At 34.9% G+C, this 22250-nt stretch overlaps 1 protein-coding gene across 50 annotated transcripts in view; it reads left to right on the forward strand.

Moving 5' to 3' along the window:
- Nucleotides 1–22250, forward strand: part of ABI3BP (ABI family member 3 binding protein) — a 172131-nt gene that overhangs the window by 116583 nt on the left and 33298 nt on the right. For 28 of the 50 annotated variants that reach the window (XM_080563086.1, XM_080563087.1, XM_080563077.1 and 25 more), the window contains 18 exons: nucleotides 912–980; nucleotides 3360–3407; nucleotides 3895–3969; nucleotides 4836–4883; nucleotides 5482–5556; nucleotides 7088–7135; nucleotides 7993–8067; nucleotides 8860–8934; nucleotides 10095–10169; nucleotides 10824–10898; nucleotides 12746–12820; nucleotides 13459–13530; nucleotides 14013–14087; nucleotides 15666–15740; nucleotides 16211–16285; nucleotides 17298–17363; nucleotides 17642–17716; nucleotides 22142–22237. In XM_080563086.1, coding sequence (XP_080419212.1) covers nucleotides 912–980; nucleotides 3360–3407; nucleotides 3895–3969; nucleotides 4836–4883; nucleotides 5482–5556; nucleotides 7088–7135; nucleotides 7993–8067; nucleotides 8860–8934; nucleotides 10095–10169; nucleotides 10824–10898; nucleotides 12746–12820; nucleotides 13459–13530; nucleotides 14013–14087; nucleotides 15666–15740; nucleotides 16211–16285; nucleotides 17298–17363; nucleotides 17642–17716; nucleotides 22142–22237 — 1272 coding nt within the window. The remainder of the gene's footprint in view (nucleotides 1–911; nucleotides 981–3359; nucleotides 3408–3894; nucleotides 3970–4835; nucleotides 4884–5481; nucleotides 5557–7087; nucleotides 7136–7992; nucleotides 8068–8859; nucleotides 8935–10094; nucleotides 10170–10823; nucleotides 10899–12745; nucleotides 12821–13458; nucleotides 13531–14012; nucleotides 14088–15665; nucleotides 15741–16210; nucleotides 16286–17297; nucleotides 17364–17641; nucleotides 17717–22141; nucleotides 22238–22250) is intronic. The other 22 variants (XM_080563101.1, XM_080563104.1, XM_080563105.1 and 19 more) reach the window with 14 other exon arrangements.

Here is a 22250-nt window from a genome sequence, read left to right on the forward strand (position 1 = left end):
CTTCTCCCTCCAAACCTAAAGTCCTTCTATGTCTAGAATAGCCTGTGACAATGCTGGTTAATTATAATGCTCTTTCACAGAATCACAGAATGGCTTAGGCTGGAAGAGACCTCTGGATGCCACCTGGTACAACCCTTCTCGTGCAGGGCCACTTAGAGCAGGTTGCCCACAACCATGTTCAGGTGGACATGAAGTTCTCCAAGGAGGGAGACTTCAAAACATCTCCAGGCTGTATTTGTCCCACAGATAAGGCATCTTAGAATATTTTGCTTTCTTAGGGTAGTTGCAATAGTATTAAATACATCATTAACTATAAAAAGTTAAAGTCAGTAAATAAATGAGGGAAAAATTAAAGTTCTAAATGAAATATGTCAGTTCTTTTACTCGGTCTTAAACACAACCTCCTTAAATATAATCCCCTCATCATAAACTGTCATAACCTACTGAGATCTTCAGCCTTATTATATGTGACCTCGCAATTATTTATACCTGGAATCTTTCAGATCTAACTTTTGCATCACTTTTGAAGAAACTCAGTAAAATTAATAGAAATATTTACCAAAAGAAAAAAAGATTTCTATGTAACTGTTTCTCTAAAGGTGTCTACAGCCTTGCAGGGAAAAGAAAAACTTCTCAGGAAAACATGAGGATGAAGACTCAGAGTTTCTCTTCCACCTGTGTTCCTATAGCATAAATGCATCTTTTCTTTTCAAAGAGCAGCAGAAGCTGCACAGAATAGTTATTTCCTGAACTTTCTTGATCAACATTATTACTTACTCAATGTTTCCATTTGAATAGAGGGGAGGAGGTAGATTTTAACTGGGAAGCAAAAGCAGCTGAGCTGTACCAGAAGATGAAAAATAGGTATAGATGCACCTGTATTTATCTCAAGAAAATGTTCTTTATTCCAGCAGCAACCATTCCGGTGTCAGTCACTACTAGGAAACCCTACACATATGAACATCCAAAGACTGCAGAGGGTAATGATTACTAGCAATTTTTAGTCATTCTTCTTTTCTATGCTGTAATAATATGTGTGATTGGAAACGCTCTTTTCTGTAGGCTACTTGCTTATTCATATGAGGTCCAAACAGCAGAAATGAAAATATAGTCTTGGTGCTTTATTATTTCTTCACATTTATAACATGAAGATATTGTATTTTAAAAGACAGGATATCACTTCAAAGATATCTGATTAAAAACCTTAATTACATAAGAAGAAAGAGTAAGAATTATTGCAGTAATAGATTTCATTAAATATAAAACTAATGAATTTAGATTTCATGAAATACAAAACTAATTTAAAAATCAGGTTAAAAATCACTTAATTTAAAAATCAGATTAAAATCTACAAACTGTTGAGCAATTTCTGCAGAAAGGTGAGTTCTGTATGGCATACAACATTGTGTGATTATTTTTTAAATTTATGGAAAATATTGAATCATTTTGATTAATCAATATTAATCAATTGAAACTTGTGCTCAAAGTACGCTCAAAACTCTTCTAATGACATTGATTGGCCAAGGTTGGCATTGGATAACAGTATTTTCTTAGCATCATTTCTTAGCATTTGCTTATTTTGCTTTAGGCTAAACTTTCAGAAGCTAATTTTGCTCCAGAAGAGCATCTAACTCTTTGATTATCCCTTTCATCAAAGGCTCTATCTGCTTGTTTTGCCCGTATCCAATAACATTTCATGTATTAAACCCATAGCATCGGTTTTCTCTGTGCTTATTCATTGATACTAACTGAAGGTTATTTCCTAGACTTCATTTCTTCTTTGGCAAATGTAGATGAGTATCTTTTATGGGACATCATTTACTTTCAGTTAAAATGCTGATTTTTTTTTTTTACAAACCAAGTTGTTTTTTTTTTTCCAGTATCCAAACTCACGTTCTGTACATGTGAAGAATAAATCTGTTGTTAGATCGAAGCATCTCAGACTAAACCTGGTAGTGACATTTCTTTTAAAACTGTATACATTGAGGTGTGCTGTTACTGCAGAAAAGTCAAAGTGAAAGAAATAAAACTTTTTTTTTTCCTGAATGAGGGGAGAAGAAACACACTCATTACTTTCTGATAATATTTATACCAATATATATTACTTCAGAAAACATTTTGTAGAGCTAAAGAAGAATTTAATTTTCTTCTGAATTTCTGAAGACTTTTTATTCTTTTTTATGAACTCACTGTTATTTTGAAGGCAACCTGCAAATAGAAATGAGTGTTTTTATAGAGAGAGATTTTTGAACTTGAATTCCAAAGGACAAGCCTGAATAACAGAGAAGTCATTGCAAGGCTAGAATATATAGTGAGCACATTAGAAAGATTAGTGACTGGTTTAACCTTTCTATACAGTGTCTGGCTATTGTCAACAGAAAGAAGTTAATGCTGGTTTTTTGTTGTTGTTTGCAGCAGCATTAGTAACAATTATACTGTGTACGCTAATAGAAGGATAAGAAATGCTCTGTTATTCAAAAGCATCAATTGCAAACTTTTTTATAGTTTTATTTATTGTAAGTTCCATTTTTAAAGTAGGTGGAATTACAAGAGAGCTTGGGATATAAGTGAGTGTAGCTGATGGATAAGGTTCTAACTTTAAGTATATATGTCTGTATGTTACTCTAGTTCTTACTGCCTAATGAGAGGGGAGAATTTATCCATTATTTTTAATTTCCTTTAGTGTCAGGAATTTTTATAGACTGCCAGTTTGTATTTTAGGATTGTGATCTTTTTATTTTTTTTCAATTTGGCATAGCTCATGAAGAGGAAAATGGCATGGTATATTCTTGTGCCATTTTTTGTTTGTTTGTTTTCTTTTTAATCCAAATTATAGGATTAGGGTATGAGAAAAAGCTAAGAAGCTTTTTCAAAATAAGTATTTTTGATATAATTATATATTTGTAACAATAACAGCCTTTTCATCCTCTGTTTGACTGCTCACCTTAGGAGGAAAAAACTCAACTGTTTGTCATGGTCAGTATGCCACTTTCAAATAGCAGCAGACTTCAGTTTGAGGGACACCTGGATATTCCTGTATATCAAGACTCTTGCTGTCTGTGAGATAAGCTGATCTAGTCCTTTGCTTGTTGTAGAGTTTACTGATTTCTGTTATATTTTTCCTTCTGTTGTCAGCAAGTTTCTGCAATTATTTTTTCCTATTGAACCTGTATTATTAGAAAGCTTAATTGTCCACGATTTGAAAAAAATAAAAGTTAATTTCAAGGTAGGCATTATTGTGGTGTAGTACCAGCAGCTGCTTTTGCACTTACCAGTGGAGTAATTTTACATTTTATTTATTTATATATATTTTTTGAAGTAGGTTCCATACTTACCTTGTCACACTGTTTCTGTTGCAGTCTGGGAACCTATTACACTTAGAGTTGAACCACCAAGGTCAACAGTAGGTAATGATATTTCTTTGGCAAGCTGTTTGCTTTGTTCATCGCAGACAGCACCACTGAAGTTACTCGCCTTATGCTTTAGGATTCTTTCATTAAACTTAATTTTTCTTCTAGGTAGTTCTCTTGCTTGGCATTCATGTCAATTGGGCATATTGCTCTCTTCACAGTTGGAATGTCTACTTTTTGAGAAAATGAGCCTGGAAGCTCTGAATCACCTTTGTTATAATTATGTTTGTCTGTGCTCATCCCAGTTTTTTATTTAAAAAATAAAATAAAATCTGGGCTTCTGAAATGACCAAATTTCATCTCTCTTGCTTAGTCTGTTGAAAACACATGGGTGGTTCTACTTGACTTCCTTAGCTACTTCCTATAAAGAGAATTCTTTTCTCTGTTGCAGGTGTGAGGCCTAAGTGTTTATGTGTTCAACTTTATATCAGATGCTAATTTCTGTGTAAATTAACCAACTTATTACCCACCTTTTCTCTTCCAGCTCCAATGGAGATTCCACATATTTCATCTAAACCTAAAACTTCACCCAAACTTCCTATCCCACACGCTAAAGATGGTAAACTGCTTTGTGTCATTATTTCTAATACAGTAGATATTGGATTGAAATATATTTCCGAGCAGCTGCTTAATTATCTGAGCCAGTTACAATATAATGGGGTTCTGTTCTGCTGTGTATTCTGTGATTTATTTTCAATTTTCAGGAGTAGTAAGAGATTTACTAGGTATTTATCATCATATAGAAGAATAAATCTCTGCTACCTCATGGCAGCTGGATGAGAATATTGCTAAGCTCAAATTGCAGTGGTAGTTAAAACAAGTATCTAGCAGTTAAAATACGTATTATGGCTACTTAGGTTGTACAATTCCCACACACACTGCTTTGCATTGAGAGAATAACAATGTGTCTCCCTTTTAAATCACAATTATTTCAGCTCATGACATTATTTTTTTATAGCATCAATTTCACCTTCTTATGCAATTTAAACATCCTGTTTTATTTTAAAAGGTATACTACAGAGCTAAAGTATGTGGTCATGTAACCCCATACACAGCAATGCTGTTTAATAATACAGCATCCAGAAAACAAGCAAGTGGTCTCCAATTCCAGCTGTATATACAAACAGCATTTGAAATACAGTGAAGAGTTATGTATCTTTAAAAAGCCATTTTCTTAGTAAGATAATGATACATATTTGGATATCTCATTGCAGCTCATGGGAGAACTAAGCTCACAGTTAAGGATTGTGTTTCATTTTACACTGCTTAGCCCCTTATTTTCTCAGTAATTTAATTTAATACAACAGCTTTTGTGTGAAGCAGTGTATAATCCAAAGTATAGCTACTAGACAAAAAATTCTAACTGTAAGTGAAGTTGTTTTCCTCAATTCTCAAAACAGCCTTTATGTTTTGTTTTTGATACAGTCCTGGAGTCTGTAACACTTAGAACTGCTCGACAAAAACCAACAATAGGTAACAGTTTTACCTACAAGGACCACCACATTTAAAATACATATTGTGGCTACTTAAGTGGTACAATTCTCACCAACGCTGCTTTGCATGGTTAGAATAAATACTCAGTAGACATCTAGCATCACAAGTACATCTTCATTGTACGCCACTGTCATAATTTTTTACTGTTATATTTTGTCCTTCTGAAGTGTTTTTGTGGGTGTGATTTTACACTAACAATTAATATTCATCTCATTTGGTTTTCCTCACGCAAGTGTATTCTGTAAAGTGGACGGATGCACCATGATCTTCCTTTGACTGTGTTTCATTGTATTCAGTTTCTGTCACGTGCTTCATCTTTTCTGCTAGTCTCCAAATCAGGCATCCATCCTGGCCTTGCTTCATTTGATTTTGTTACACAGGTTCTTCATCAGCAGTATTTCATGTACCAGGCATTCATACTTCTTCACTACTCATATAAACACTTTGGGTTTCCAGAGGGTCCCAAAGGCATGTGTTGGTTTTGTTGTTTTTTTATTTTTGTTGTTTTTTGGATGTTTTGCTTCCTGACCGTCTCAGTTCTTGAAATACTTTAATAGTTGCATTTCTTTTATTCCAGTTCCAAAAGAAACACACCGTATTCCCTCCAAACCTAGAACATCACCAAGCTCAGAAGTACCACAAACCAAGCCTGGTAAGTACATTGTTTTGTATCATCTTGATACGTATGTTTTACAAATACTACTGTGATCAGTGGGGCTTCAAATCCCTATTTACCCCTCGAGTGTGTATGTTGGTGTAGTCCTTGAAGGATAAAATCCAGTATCACATGTCATGTTAAGTGCAGTCTATAAGCAATCTTTTAAGTTTAAAGTTCTTCAGTTCTCTTTTTTTTTTTTTTTTTTTACATTTTACATCACAACAACAACAGACATTTTCTCTGCAGTCTTCCATGAAAATAGCTCTTCTCTGAGTATGGATTGTTTTTGGGAAAGTGAGAATGAAAAACAGGGGTGTCATTGCAAAGAGGAGGTGGTTTTTGTTGTTTTTTTCTGTATTCCTCAAACTGTGTACATATTTTTTCTTTCGTAGGCACAGTCGTTCATTCATTCATTCTTTTCAGTCACTTCTTCACAGCCCTTAAGTTTTTCACACATAGAAGAATGCGTAATACTTTCTATAATGTTGTTTACACAGTTCGGTATATAGCAATATACAACCCTGGGCTAATTAAGGGTGGAGGAAGAAAGTTATAAAACCTATAGTAGCAATTGCATGAAATACTGGGTTGACCCTGTCCAGCAGCTAAGTGCCCACCAGCTGCTTGCTTACCACCCCCACCCCCATCGGTTTGAGGAGAGAGTCAGAAGAGCAGAAATGAGAAAAAAAAAATGTGTTTCAAGATAAAGTTTATCAAGCTAAGGGAAAAGAGAAGACAACAAGTGATGCAAAGAATTGCTCACAAACCTCCCACTAGCAGAACAATGCCAAGCTAGCCCATGAGCAATGGTTCCTTTGAAAAGACTACCCCTCAGTTTTATTCCTGAGCATGATGTTACATGACATGGGATATCCCTTTGGTCAATTTGGATCAGCTGTCACAGCTGTGTTCCCCTTCTTGCCCACCCCCCAGTCTACTCTCTGGGGGACAGAGCAAAAAAACAGAAAAGTCTTTGATGCTGTGCAAGTTCTGTTCAACAACAGCTAAAACATTAGTGTGATATTAACACTGGTTTGGTCACAAATCTAAAACTGAGCACCACAGGGACTGCTATGAAGAAAATAAGCTCCCTCCCAGCCAGACCCAGTACAAGTATCCAAGGTATTTGCAGCATTAGATGATGCTACTGGGGAAATGGGCAGAATGGTGAAAACTAAGATTCCTTTCTTCTCTAGTAAATCTGCACCTATTATTTGGATCAAAATTTTAAAATAAGCCAGGAGAGTGTAGAAAACTGAAGTTGAAAAACCGCCCACAATTTCTTTGTGACTTATTACAGAAGTTTCAGTTTTATATTTGGGGCATTGTTCTGTAGTAGAGCTATTGCCTTGAAGTGGCAGCAATTCTGAGTTGAATAATACTCTGTCATGTATTGAGTTTCAAGGAGTGGTCATCTCTCACTGGCTGTAGGAGGGGGATGGTATGATCATTGTGGAGGTAGGGATTGTAATGTTTTAATTGTTCTTGGTAAGAGTTATTTTTGTTCTTTATTACACTGATGCAGTTCTGGAACCAATTACATTTAGAACTGAGAAACCAAAGTCAACAGCAGGTAATTATACTTTCTTATTTGTATAGTCAGATTGTCGTTCCTCTTCAACACGAATCATTAAATGCTGACCTGCAAATATTTAATAATTTAATAATGCATTTAATAATTTAACGGTCAAGATTCTCCACCTCTTTTCATATTTTCTTTAAAACATTTGAGGAGGATCTTTATGCCTTTCAAGTTTTTATGCACATAAGATGGGCTAATTTCCTTTGGTATTTAAAGAGACAGGGCAGATCAGAAAAAAATCCTAACTTACACATTCTCAGTCATACTGTAAAGATGACTCTGTTCTAGTTAGTCACATGGCTTGGGTGAGCAAAGCTGCATGCCCTAAGTTATCTTTCTCTATTCCCCATGCCTTCCAGTTTTACTAAATTCAGTCCTTCATAGGATTCTGAAAAATATTTCTGTTTCTCTTAAATATCAATTCCACTGTCAGAACAGAATCACTTCAGTGATCTTTGGGACTCATGGATCCTTGAAGCAGATCCACTTGACTAAGGCACTTTTATTGCTTGTTTGTGGTACTGAGAATCCTTCCAGTACAACCTCCATTAAAGAGCAGTGGTGTCTTTGTATTTGAAACTACTTTCCTCGTTTTCTTCTTATTTAATTGGTTAAGTGCTTCTTCTAAACAGAAACAATAATTCTGCCGTATGCTCTGTTGATGATATGTCATAGAAGAGTATTTTCTCTACAGCTTGGTTTTGTTCCAAGAAAAACCACACCCCTTGCATCACTTCCATACAAGCATCTTTGGCTCAAATCTTTGCTCTGTTTTTGGTGACTGTAGGTGGTAGACACTGACACCTCGGAAAATCTTAACACAGTGTAACCCAGTTTCTTTCTTTCAGCTCCTAGAGAGACGCATCATGGGCCTTCAAAACCTAAAACATCACCCAGTCCCCGTGTTCCTCCAACCAGAGCAAGTAAGCTTCTCAATACTTTGCACTTTAGTGTATGATTTTTTTTTCAGTTTGAAAATCACTAAAATTCATAAGTTCTTTGAAAGTACACAAATATTTCATTGAATAGGCTTTGTTTTACTGTCATGAAATTTTGCTACATAGCTGTCATGAAACAAGACAGATATTTGTGTGTGTCAATAACTTGTATAATGGTTGGGGTGTGGGGTTTAAACACTCTAATTTTGAGCCCTCACAAGTTGGAAAACCTGTGTCTCAATTTCCACAGAATGTGAAAGAGGTACTTGTATTTTCTATTTACTCATTTACAAGCGCAAAATTATGATACTTTCTTCATTTTGGGAATAGCTCTGCCCATTTGAAAATTAGTTGTAAATTTCCATGTTTCTTCTGCTCTGCCTGCTTTGTTGGAAATGGTTTTGTTTTGTTTTGTTTTGTTTTTAATGTTCTGTTAATTTAAGCAAGCAGCAGATTTTTGGAGTGTGAAACACTTGAGAAGTGCAGCTAAGGGTACTGTTAGAACTATAGCAGTCTATTCTGTAGAAAGATTTATTGGAGAGAATTGGGAGAAGTGGAGAGTTAATCCAACGCTGCACTGTAACAGTCACTTTGTAATCTCAGCACTAACATTTATTGAATTGGCATGAGGTCTCTTTGTGGTTACGTTCAAATGGAAAAAATATTTCCTAAAAAAACTTTATTTGCAGAAAATGAATGTCCTGTCAGGAAAATCAAAAGACTTATGATTAGTCATCACCCTCATTACTGCATTCAAAACTTAGCTCATCTTCGCAGGTCCAAAAGAAAGTCGACGAGTCACTTTCAAGCCCAGAACATCACCAAGTCCAGATGTACCACACACAAAACCTGGTAAATACATTGCTGTTTTGTTGTGCTTGAATATTTGGGTTTTCTTTTGGGTTGTCTTTTCTCAATGGAAAAAGTGTTGATTAACATCTCTTCATATTACAAACAAATAGATTTTGTAATGAACATGAAATACATGTATAAAGGAAGATAGAGATGGTTTATATATTTCATGGCTGCTTTTGGTGGGTTGCATATGCTTTTCTGTCACATGACAGTTGTCACTGATGACTAATTTGCATAGCAGAGTAAACAACGTATAAACATTGTAACAATGTTCTTGGAAGAAATTGCATCTCTTATGTTCAAGTGTGCCCTGGTAATGGAATTAGACCCTTAAAAATATACAGAGTAGAGAGTTGCATACTAGCGAATTGCCAAACCTCCTTAACTTGTAGTGGTTCTGAAGGCATCAGCTGAAACTTCCTTTAGTTAGTGCATATTCACTAATATTTATTGCAGTTTAAAAAAGAAATCAGTAAAAGGGAGTATTTTACATTTTGATGATACTTACCACTAATTCTTTGTACGTTCTTGTTTTATGAAGTATTGGCACCTATTACATTTACAGTTGAGCAAACAAAGACAATGTTAGGTAAAGATATTACCTTGAGCTGATTATTATTATTTTTTCCCTGCTGCTCCGTGGACCAAATATTATGGATTATTATTCTGTTTTCCACGTGATCTGTTTGTGGGTTTGATTTGTTTTCTTGCTTACATAGTGAACTTAATTCTACTCTGTTCCAGGTATTGAAAGAGTCCTAGCTGTGTTGTTGTCTTCACAGAAAATTTCTCTTTCACTCTTACATGAATCACGATTGTTTTGACTCTTGTAGGAGACAAGCATGCCATGGCTACTGCAGCTGTCAGCTTTGAAATACAGATGGGAACATCTCAGCTGTGGCTGTCTCTGTTCTTTCAGATTTTGCTCCTTGACTCCAGATGAGATTTTGCTTACTTGATCATTTTTCCACTCATATTTTAATTTATGGTTGTCTTTTCCTTTTAAACACTTGCATATGTCTGTCTCTCGGTTTTTCAGTCACTCATGCAGAGATTGCAGTTTGTTTTTTCTTGAAGTCACAAGGCATGCAGTACCTGTGCAATACCTGACTAATTTCTGAAGAGTATATACTCTTAAAACAAGTCTTTTCTTTCAGCTCCTAAAGAACCACAACATATACCTTTTAAACCTAAACCAGCTCCCATTCCAGATGTTCCACACGGCAAACCTGGTAAATTACCTTGCCTTTTGTAATGCTGTGGTTGATAACTGGGCATCCGTTTGTGATGGAGGTGTGGGGGGGAGAGGGGAGGCAGGGGGGATGTAGAATTGTCAACAGTACATTTGCTGTTACCTCTGTACTACTATAGCTTAAGAAACCTCTGCAGTAAGTCATACCACTGATGGAAACTACAGTAATTCAAGATTTTTTTAGTATTGTGTGGGTTTTACTGGAAGAATAGTAGGGACCCATATATTTAGATGAATGATATGAAGGTATTAACAACTTGTACCCGAGCAACACACTTTGGTTGTTTTGTAGCATGTTTTTGAAACTTATCAGAGAGCCCTCTTAGGGTTGTTGCAGTGCTTTTTCCCTTATATACACATTTTCACCCAAATGAGACTGAGTACTCTCTTCTGTTGTACTCCATTTAGGAGACTCCCTATCATAAATCTGGCTGACCTGTGTAAGATAATCACTGATTTCACTGAAGAGTTGTTATGATGGTTTTTTAAAAGTATTTAAATGCAAAAACAAAACAAAAAAAAAGGAACTCTTTATAAACAGAAATCTCTGAGGGTTTTTTTTAAGGGGGTGGGGAGAGGAAGGGAGGAGGATCTCTTCATTATTCTGAGCATTTATCCAAACTTTTTCCAACAGGAATCTTTCCATCCTTCCATGAACCAGTTACTGCTATGATTCCTCATATTCCTGAAAGAACAAAGGCAACACCGGGTAATCATGTGTTTCATAAAGAATTACTCTCTTTTTCATTCTTGTTAGAGAAGGCGCTCATTACATCATATTAAAAACTAATAATGCAGTTTTGCTCTGCTTCTAGATACCCGCTTGCCCTTTGATCTTGATAAGGGTAGTAATGCTCAAGCTCATTTACTTTTGAAGGTTCTTTTCCTCATCTTCTAGCCATTCCAATCAGGAGGACATAATTCCTTCAGATGTTATATATTTTCCAGTAAGTGAGCTTTATTTAAAGAACAGATAGTGATTCCTGTCATTTCTGCATCTGATGTATGGATACTGTTATCGTAAAATGCTGCTCTGCTTTACTACTCGTATAATTTTATGGAAGAATGTATGAACTACAGCATAACATACACCAAAGCATGCCAGTTATGTGACCTCACAAGTCAAACACCAGTTCTTAAAACCATTTTCTCTGTTAACTTTTAGTAATACCTACTGGGGAAACTTTTTTAAATATGTGAAACATTAGTCTCAGAAATCTTCCTTCTTAACTTGCCAGGTGGGGACCAAATAAGGATGAATGAATCCATGCAGAATAGGGCGGTAGGATTAACAATCTTTGCTAATAATTATTCTCTGTCCCTGGTTTCAGGAGAGATGCCCAAGATTTTCTGAGAATGAAGTGGTATCATTAATGAAGTAATAACAGCCATTTAATAATCTTTTATGTATGCTTTTTCCTTGTGGCGAATAGGAAATTAAAAATGCTTTTCATCGTGTTCATATTTTAATATCTATTCTCTGTATGCATTAATACTTAGGTATTTGGTATCTTTACATAGCTTTATGAAGTTTATGTGCCTCGTAATTCACATCTGGGGCTACCTGATGGAATCTTTACATGCAGAAAATGGTTGTTTAGAACAAGGGGGTGAAGAATGTACAGGCTAAGGTAGATTTCTGAGGACCTTTCACATTGGCGTGGATCACAGACTTGCAAGTGTTTGCTGAAAGTGCTAAAATACCTTTTCCAGTATGAAAGTCATGACAAGAATTACTAGAATATAATAAAATGGTTCTTGTTGGAAGAGAGCTATTGGTTGGTTGATTGATTGATTCCAACTGCCTGATAGCTTCAGGGCTAACCAAAAGTTAAAACTTATTAAGGGTATTATGCAAATGCCTCTTAAACGTGGACAGGCATGAGGCATCAATCACCTCTCTAGGAAGTTGTTACAGCGTCTGACTACCCTCTCAGTAATGAAGCTTTTCTTAACATCTGGTCTGGACCTCCCCTGATGCAACTTTGAGCCATTCTTACATGTTCTGTCACTGAATACCAGAGAAAAAACGTACCTCCCTCTCCACTTGCCCTCTTCAGGAAGTTGTAGAGAGCAATGAGGTACTGAATAGTACGGAAATGACAGGGATAAATAGTTCCCATGTAAAAACAAGGAATTTAATTTATATATCAAGTCTGATATGAAGGGCCCACTGAAAAACAGGTGCTCTCTTCAGATTCTCATGTACAGCACAGAAAGGCTACTCCTGTCTGTTTTTGTCCCATTACTTTACTGTATGCTGTTTGTGACTGTATTCTTCACTGCTTCATCCAAAGCTACAAATCTGTATATAACTATTGGGAAGTCAGTCTGTGTCAGTGGCCATTTAATTTATTTTCCTTTCTTTACAGGAATTCCAACTGATTGATTTTCAGCTTGTCTTATTACAGATTAGATCACACTTCCTTGTGTACTATGATATTCCTTGTGTACTATGGAAACAGTGTTTTTGTTTGCTTTTTGTTTTTAAATAATATTTCAATTATTGTTATGGGTGCAGTTTTTTTTCTTTTCTTTTCTTTTTTTTAATTTCAGCTCCAAGTGAGAAACAGTTCATTCATACCAAACCAAAAAAACCTGAAAAACCAAGAGCGCCACACACCAAACCTGGTAATGGAGTCAATCTTGTAATTTTGGGTGTTTTTATTTAATCATTCTTTTCCCCTAGCCTGAGTTTTTGTGCTTTAAACAGAATTATTCATACCTGGTTTTATGGTGAATCAACGGTAAATCAACCTTTAGATCAGTCAATCCAAAATGTCAAAACTACACTGCAAATAATAGTAGCATCTGTAGTATATGTTTTTCCTCCTTTTTATTACATTCAGCAAATGATGACTAGTAATTTGAGCGTTGACAGATTTCAGTGGCTTAGATACACTGAGTTCTCTCTTATTGCTATCTTGTAAACAGAGGGGCTTCTCTATGAGCACGTTTTTTCACCCACAAAATGCAATTTAACTCCTTTGAAATATGCTGGTACACTTAACAACTGACATATGTTATACTGAAACAAAAGTACTTTAAAAATAGTTAAGATGATCTGTGTCTCTTCCCATTTTTGTTATAGAAGTAATGTATAGGAGAAGTTAATAGAAGGATACTGAAAACTGTCAACAGTTGATTTTTAAGATATTCTGCTACTCTTTAGTTTGGGGCATTTTTGAAAGCTTTAGAAATAGTGCAAATACTGCTTTGTTTCTTTTGAAGTAAAATTTTAAGATTCTCAACATTTTCTCCCTTAACAGCAATACACCAAACAACCCCACAACCACTTATTACAAAATCTACTACCACTGAGCAGTCAAGGGCAACAATGGGTAAATAAATTTCCTTAAACTTAAGATGCAGGTCTTTTTAATTGTTCAATGGGGAAATTTCTAGAGAATATGCTCTGGTGTGTTCTTTCATGCAATATCAGTCCACTGTCCGTCATTCTGCTTACACATGTGCATGTTTCTTAATACAGAAGAGTCTCAGTTCTATTCTCGAACTAAGGCAGAAATTGCCTACGCTTCATGTCTAGCCAGAAGAATGTATTTTTCAGTTCTCCAACCAAATTCAGTGGTCTAATTTTTCTTTTAGAGCAAGAATTTTAGCCACTAACTCACCTTATCATACAGCACAGTACTAGAATATTTCTATGTTTTGGATAGTCATTTTGTTTCAGGTTCCAGAAACCCATGGAATTGTTATTGTCTTTTTTTCAGGCATTTGAGGCATGCACTTTCTGTGGGCTAAGTATGGCATTGGATTGTGACTCCTTAAAAAATACAATAATAATCTTTTTCCTTTCTTTCAGCTCCAAAAGAAACACTGCTCATTCCTTCCAAGCCCAAAACATCTGTTGAGCCAGAAATACCACAGACTAAACCTGGTAATTTAAAGTTTTTGACTTTAAAAGTGTTATTGGAGCACTATCTTAGTTACACTTTTTGCTGTCATTTGGTACTACAGTGATGTGACGTGATCGGTATTTAGAGAGAAATTAGTATAATTGTTCAACTCAGAGTACCTCAGTGAACTACATCAAAGAATGCCCCAAAATTGGATCATGTCTATGGGTGCACAAGTTAGGGTGGCTATTTTTTTTTTTTAATTTATTTTTAATTGGTGGGTAGAAGCCATTAAAAATATGAGGAACTTAATTAATTTGAGTTCTGTATAAGATACACTACTGTAACTGGTTTCACTAAGTTCTTTTATTTGGGGGGAATTTATTACACTAAATGAATGTGCAAGTACTTTTGAAACTCAGGCTACAGGATCTTAGTCCAAAATAGTTAGATGGTAAGAGTGCTAGTACCATCTTCTAATCAGTGCAGTAATTATAGTAAATTTAGGGATGCATAGTTATAATGAAGGATGTATAGTATCTCAGCTCCACCTAGGCTATGAATTATTTCCATAAAAATTACTAGATTGGAAACTTACAATGGAAAAAAAAATTACTAGGGAAGGTGTGACAACATGATCATAAGAAAGAACAACTCTTAACTTTTCTTAATTCCTAATTCCCAGTTACCTCCAAACTGGTGATACTTTATTTTTTAGGCAATTAGGTTCATGAATAGTTTTATCATTCCCCCCTTTTTCCTTAGATTTCTCATGTAGCCAGAAACAATTGAAGCAGCGACCCTATTCATTAAAGAACGGTACACGTATTTTATTATGAAAATCAAATGGAACAGTCTAGCCAAAAAACAATTGTTTTCTAAAGGATTATTTTGGAAGATTCTCTGTAAGTAACCAAGCTAGATTCTAAGTCTCAATTGAATTAGAGCTATTTCCAATCTTGTCATAGTTAACAAGTACCACATTTTGGCACCACTACACAGTTCAGTTTAGTAGAAGAATTTTAGAAAACAGAACTTAAGGGGTCATGTTTTTACCATTTAAAATTTAAATCATTGTAATGATCTATATGCAAAAGAAATTCTACTGTTATCCTGAAAGTTGTTAAAAATGAATGGCACTAGTTAGTCAATGCCATTCATCCTTATAAGTAGGTTACTTTCCAGCTTCCATATTTTAACCTTGTTTCTGAAAGAGAAAGAGACACATGTAGCATGCAGTTCTGCTTGCCAGTCTTTCTTTTTCATCCAGTAACTTTCTATCTTTGACAAAATGTGGTCAAATTTGAATGAGGGAAGAATGCCTTAAAGGTAATTATATTACTACAAACTTTAGAGAATTTTTAGTGAAATGCAAGCTAGCGTCCACTATTAGAGTGTCTGTTCTGAAGCAGGTGGAGGCCCAGCAGAATATTTGCAATGTCTGTCTGTCAGCATGAAAATACCTCCAGACTAATCAGAACACATGACTGTCATAGGTCTGTAAAAATTGTCTTAACAGATGCGTAGGTAGATGTTTATGAAACAAAGGACACAAATACTTAATGAAATCCAACATCATTGATTTCACATCTCACAGAACAATGTTTTATTTCTCATAGCTCCAAGGACAACACACCTGGGATCAATTAACCTCATAACAGTTCATGTTGTTGATGGGTCCAAAATGACTTTGGGTAATGAGAATATTATGTCATTTTATTTTGATAACTTTACTTTCTCTGCTTTTGCTATATGGCTAAACGTACCCTTTAATCAACAGAAATACTTTAAATATATCTTTATCTTTTTCATTTGTTAGGCACATTCCAGTGCATGTACAAAATGTTGCTGTTTTTAATTTTCCAGTCACTTTCCAGCCAATTTGTTTGTAATTATTTATAGAAATAAATACTTCGTGTACATGATTGAGGAGTCATATAAAAAGATATCTTGCTCATCTTTTCTTCTGTTGTCTAGCTTTTTAATGATGTATATCTTCCCAGTCTTGAAGTTCTGGTATAAATCCATGATTTTCAGTCGGGTTTCTATCACTCACCCATTTTGTTTATGGTCTGCACTGTTTGAATTTCCCTTCTACCTGTGGTGTCTGATGTTTAAAAGAAAATCATTTGCATTTGATAAGCAATAAAATCTCCTCTTTCAGTTCCCAATGAAACATACCAGATTTCACCCAAACCTAAAACGGCTTTTGTAACTGAAATTCCACGGCTGAATACAGGTAATTCTTATAATTTTCTTAGTTTGTTGCATTGAGAGTCCGTAGCTCTTAAGTAAAATCAATACAGCTTAAGGTTTAATGGTCTGTTCTTACTACCCTTGAAAGCTTTTAAGCATTATTAGTGTTTTGTGTCTGATCCACAGATCAAAAGCATTACTAACACAAACATAACTGACTCCCACCTTTTTCCTTGTATTTGTGAAATTTTTACCAAATTTGAATGTCAAAAATTAGTAATATGTTCTTTCCTGCATAAATGTTTTCTCAGACACTTCAGAGAGGCTAGAGTAACTGATGTTTATAGAATGATTGGTAGATTCAAATATCAAATAGCTAGCTGTATTTATGTAACAGAGTGTTTGAGTTACTCAGGTCAGTTATTTGGCATAAGATGACATTGATGACTACTTAAATTTTCAGCTTTCAGTGTGATTCACACACATACTGTAACAAATAAAATTTCAAAATTGTTTTCCAAGTGAAAGACGACAGTAGGAAAAGGTTGAAGGCTAGTAATTTTAACTTTGATGATGACACTATGCTTCAGCAGCCATGCATACTGTCTGCATTGTATGCTTCCAGTTGTCATCTCAGCAATATTTTAATGTTTCATGTTTTTATCTGAATATTTGATTTTGGGGGGTTCAGTTTGGTGTTTTATTTTGAGTTTTTTGTGTTTTGTTTTTTTTTTTTTTTTACAGAACCTAATTAAATGTCTTAAGGCCATGGATACCTTGCAGAGCTAACTCTGTATCCATATACAGTTGGGTAACTGGCTGTAAATATTTTATATCTTTTCCTAAACCTAAACATGAATGTAACTGGTCAGACTGCATGATGGAGTCATCTGACCACTAAAGAAACTAGCATTTTCAGCGTGCATTTTGGATCAGAACTCATAGAATTGTCATATGTCCATTTTGCTATACCACATTGGTGCATGGACCTTTTTTTTGTGGCAAATTACACTGCTTTTACATGTAGCATTTAAACTAAACCTTATTTCTTTTAGCGGCATATAAAACACGTCTCACTTCTGCAAGACCAAAGCCATCTGATAAATCACAGACCAGACATGGTAATAATTGTTTATTCACTTTGGGATGGGAAGGAGATACACTAATTATTTATTTAATGATTTTCACCTGTTCTTAGAGAAAGTTTAAGTATTGCTGGAGAAAAAGTGTGTGTTTCTTTCAATTAATCAGTCTGAAGATAAAACCTTTTCAATTTAGGAAAAAAAAATCTATGCCACCACAGCAACTCTTGCTTTTTCTTCTGTAATATGGAATTGTTGGCATCACTTAAAGTCTCATTTTCTTCTCATTAAGCTTTTTCTTTTAAACTTCCTCACAGCTCTTAGTAAGACTACACTAGCACCAGCTAGAACAAAATCACCTGGCTTGCCAAAGTGGATTGTGCCAACAACAGGTAGAGCTGTTTTTTTGTGTGCTTTGTTTGTTTGTTTGTTTTTAATGTATTAGTAAAAACACACGAATGTTACTTCCTGAAATGATCTTAAGCCTTGCAAAATATTTCATTACATATGATCATAGAAGTTAATTCTTTAGAGCACTGTATGTAATTGCTGTTACTGGTAATGCTATATTGTTCCTGAGTGCTACTGTGAAATGATACTGTACGTGATAAGTGCAGACTTAGAGGTAGAGTATATAATATGTCTACTGTTTGTTGATGTTTTCCATATGATAGGTCCAGAATAAATAACCAGGTGATAGGTCCAGATGATAATCCAGAGTAAATAACCAGAGATGGTTGTATATCTAAATTGAATTAAAAATAGCCTGAACTTGATATGCTCTTTTGTATTACATGTAGAGGGGATGTCTTCATTGTAGATATGTGTTCTTTGACCTTTCATATTCCTTCTGGGAAATGAAATGAGCCCATCTGACTGCAGGACATCAGGGACAGTTATGGTATTAAATGACTTATGATGGCAGTAATCATGGATCAGGAGGTTTTGCTATTCACTAGTGTTGGACAATCTACTTCACAGAAAGTGAACTTTCTAATGTCTGATCACCAAATGCATGAAAATTATGCATACACAATTATGTTAGACAGCATGTGAAGTTATTCCATTCTACCGTATAGCAATGTCTTTGGCAGTGGCATTTTTAGATTAAAAAGTTTAAAAAAAAAAAAAAGCATTCTAGGTAAACTAGCAGTATAAACATGATAATAGGTGTTTAAATTGTTTTAAGTATAGTTTATTGTGCTTAATGCTATTTTAGGTGATTGCTAAAGTCTTATTTTAAGTGATCTTTATTTTAAATGCTCCATTTGGAGTACCCGCTAGTCATTATTTATGTGTCTTTACAGTAGGGCCAGTTGTCAGCAAGAAGTAGAGTTCCTTTATGGTAGATGATGTCAGAAATCGTCACAAGGCTATTACCTTGCTATGTATGCTAGGTATATTCACAAGCAAATAGGTATCTTCATTTAGAGTTCTGGAAAATTATGCTTTTGCAATATTTTCCATTGCTCAGTTAAGCAAGTCTTTTTTTCCTAAGTGAAATAAGTGTCCTGAAGACGTCTGTTACCTAGATTTTGCATCCTACTGAGTGAGCACTTTCAGTTAAACATGGTGTTCAAATTACTAAGGAAGAGTTGGCATTTATTGTCTGTTATCTGTTTATTCGTACCACAAGTGCTGCTGGCATAGTAACTCATTGATAACTTCCTATGACACTACATCTTTCTTCCCAGAATTCTAGAGAAATCATCAATGATTTTTTTTTTTTTTTTGCATTTATGGCAAGATGAAGAGGACTGCAACTTTAAGCGAATTCTTTTCATTCTGCGCTATATTCCTCCCTTTGTGATCAAAAAGTGAAATCCCAAGTCTTCTTGTAGAATAAGTGCGTCACAATATTGTGGCAAATGCAGTGTCTGAGCATACAAGAATGTCTATGCTCACGAAAAAAACATTTTGTACAACAGAGGGTTCAAGTAATCAATTAAAAGGAAATCTTCTATATTCCTCCTAAGCAATGTGCCATTATGTTCTGCAAACAATCTTGAAGTCTGCAGAAGAGACTTCAAAAAGAGAACTCTACTAACCTGGAACCCTAAATCTTACCAGCTGAGCAAAGACAAAAGAGCTTTTTTTCAGTAGATGTTATCTTAGAGAAATTATATTTTAAGATATTTGGATGATTTTTGAGGATAGAGAAGTTTATTTCTTCCATTAGGAAAATGGTGTTATTTTCTGTGGTTAGCTGATCAGAATCCTTAACCAAGCTGTAAGGGACAACAAGTTTTCAAGCTTACATTTAGACATTATATCATTTTTTTTTCTTTCTCTGAAGAAGAGTACATTTGATAGTCTGTTGTTTTAAGACCACTTCGGATCTCTTACTTCCTTGTTGTGCAGGCAGTGCTGTTGGATGCACACCAGTTCTTCTTCCTGAGTGTACTCATTAGCATCAATGCAAAGATGTTCCACTGCATGCAGAGTGTGTTTGGCAGCTGTGGGGCCCTGAAGATAAGCTGTGGAATTTGTTTTTTCCAGCAGCAGCACATGGGATTGCAGTTGGTTTCCTGGCAGGCTTTTCAGTCTCCTGGCTAGCTGTATTGTTAGCTGTAATGCCAGGTGGTAAACTTGACTTTGGGAAAGCAGCAGAGGTTTCAGCCACTTGACTAACGTTCCTTTTAGTTTTCTACCATGTTTCCAGCCATATTCTGTAAAATTTATTTTTAATGACATGGCTTTTCATACTTGTTTTGGTTCATGTGATATATCTTGCCTAAGCATTATTTGGTTTAATCTTAACAATGTAAAAGTTGTTCATGGTCTATTAAACTTCTGGACAACCTTCACCCAAGTTTCAGCAATGTTTCATCTCCCTTGTGAGAGAATTGATTTTCACTATAACAGACATCAACTTTATGCTGTGCTTTGTTTTTATTTGTGAAACTGTGAGCATATAGCTAGGTTCTAGAGGAACTCAAATATTAAGGTATTCCAATTTTATTTTTTTTTATGAATGGCACCTTTTCCCACTTCCTTAAAACGATCCACGCTTCTAATAGCATTCCTGCTATTCAAGGTGCAGTGGTTAGTCTTAAGGTGTTCCAAATCCCATTAATATTTCCAGGAAAAAAAATGATGAAAGTAAAAGAAAACATCAACACACATTTGTCTAACACATCTATCTTCAGTTCTGTTAAAAGTCTGGATGAATATGCTGAGTTGAAATGCTTATAATATGCCAGCTAATGTTACTTGCTTAAGGCAAATGCTATGATAAATACAGCAAGTTGTATGACATTGCAGATACTTTGTGTGGAGATACAGGCAAACTTTTATGTGACTTTGAAGTGCATTGAAACATTAAAGAGGAGATTTTTGTTTTTCCTTTCACTTAATTTGCGCTACTATTTTACTAGTGGCAGTAATACTGTATAGAATATATACAGTATGTTGTTTGTTGATAGCCAATACAATTCAAAACAGATTGTAATTCTAAACTATATAGTGAAGAGCAAAATAAAGGCAGGCTTTTCTGTAGACACAGGTGCAAAACTAAGTTAGGCATGTAATAGATATCTGGATGATTTTATGAGATTGAGGCAATGGGATGATGCATATTTATTGTGGGATGAAGTTAAGAAGCTCATATACTTCAACTGTAACCCATGGTGTATAAGATTTATTTTTCTTTTTAAAGCTAATGCTGATGTTCTCATGTGTCATCCTTGAACACCAGTCATGTGAAACATTGATTAGTACTCTGGTGCTTTGTATATCTGAAGACCTAGTTAACCAATTTAGTTACCTGAAGACAAATTTCAGTTATATCAAAATCACATTACATTTAAGAATTTCAGTCACAGGAGCCAGGAAACCTTTATCCTATTTACCATGAAAAATTTATGAAAAATTACTTGTTTCATACCGGCGAAATGCTGGTGTAGTCTAGTAATAAGCTGAGTACCAGATTATAAATGTATGAAATCTTTGGTTGAAATGTTTTGATCATGTTGGAATAGGCTATCTAATTTGGTAATTTATATGTGTGTGTGTGTGTGTTTGTGTAGGTATATGTGTGTATTCTTTTAATTGAAACATTAAATTGCTGGACAGGGGTTGGTTCTAATGTCATGAGAAGGGTGAACTTTTCACAAACATGATGAAATTGCAAAGCGTCTTCTCAGTCTACCATATATAGGGTTTTTATAAAGTAAATATACTTATCCTGTGTAGGGAAGGCATATTAATTTAACAATTTGACTATTTGGCTGTCCTATAAATGTCAGCATGTGAAATAATTGTTCTGTACCAGGAGTAGTTGTGTTGATCTTTTAATGCCATTTACTTTTTTTTTTTTTTTTAATGTGTTTATATTACTTTTAAGTGGGACATTCTTCTATATACAAACTGAATTTTATGCCTCCACTACTCCAAATATGGTATGTGTTTGGTTTAGAATTCCTCCAGTTATTCAATATGGAGGATAATCGAAGATCTTATTTTTCAGGGAGAACTTTGCCCTTAACAAAAATCAACAGACATTTTATTCTGTGTGTAGAAATACTAAAACGTGCCCTGTATTCATCCTTCCACATATATTTTTGGTTTCTTAGTAGTTATCTCTTAATCTTACTCTCTTTCTAAACATGCCTTTTCCAACGAATATTTAAAATTAAAGTGTAGACTCCCTATACCAAGACCACTTTCTACTTATTCAAATAGCAAGGTAATAGAGTTATCACTAAAATTGCCAGTTTTGCATTTGTTAGCTAGAGTTTGGACACATCCAATATAGAAGTATTATATAACTTGGTACTGCTCTGTAGATAATTAATTCATTTCCTTTTGTTTCACAGATGATGTATATACACCTGCGGATGTTACTAGACAAATTGGCGTGGATGTAGAAAAACCTTTTGAATATAGTGATACCAGGGAAAAGCCGTTTTATGGTAAGATTAATAA

This window comes from Anser brachyrhynchus (genome assembly GCF_964034855.1).
Source record: "Anser brachyrhynchus genome assembly, chromosome: 1".
NCBI classification, from domain to species: domain Eukaryota; kingdom Metazoa; phylum Chordata; class Aves; order Anseriformes; family Anatidae; genus Anser; species Anser brachyrhynchus.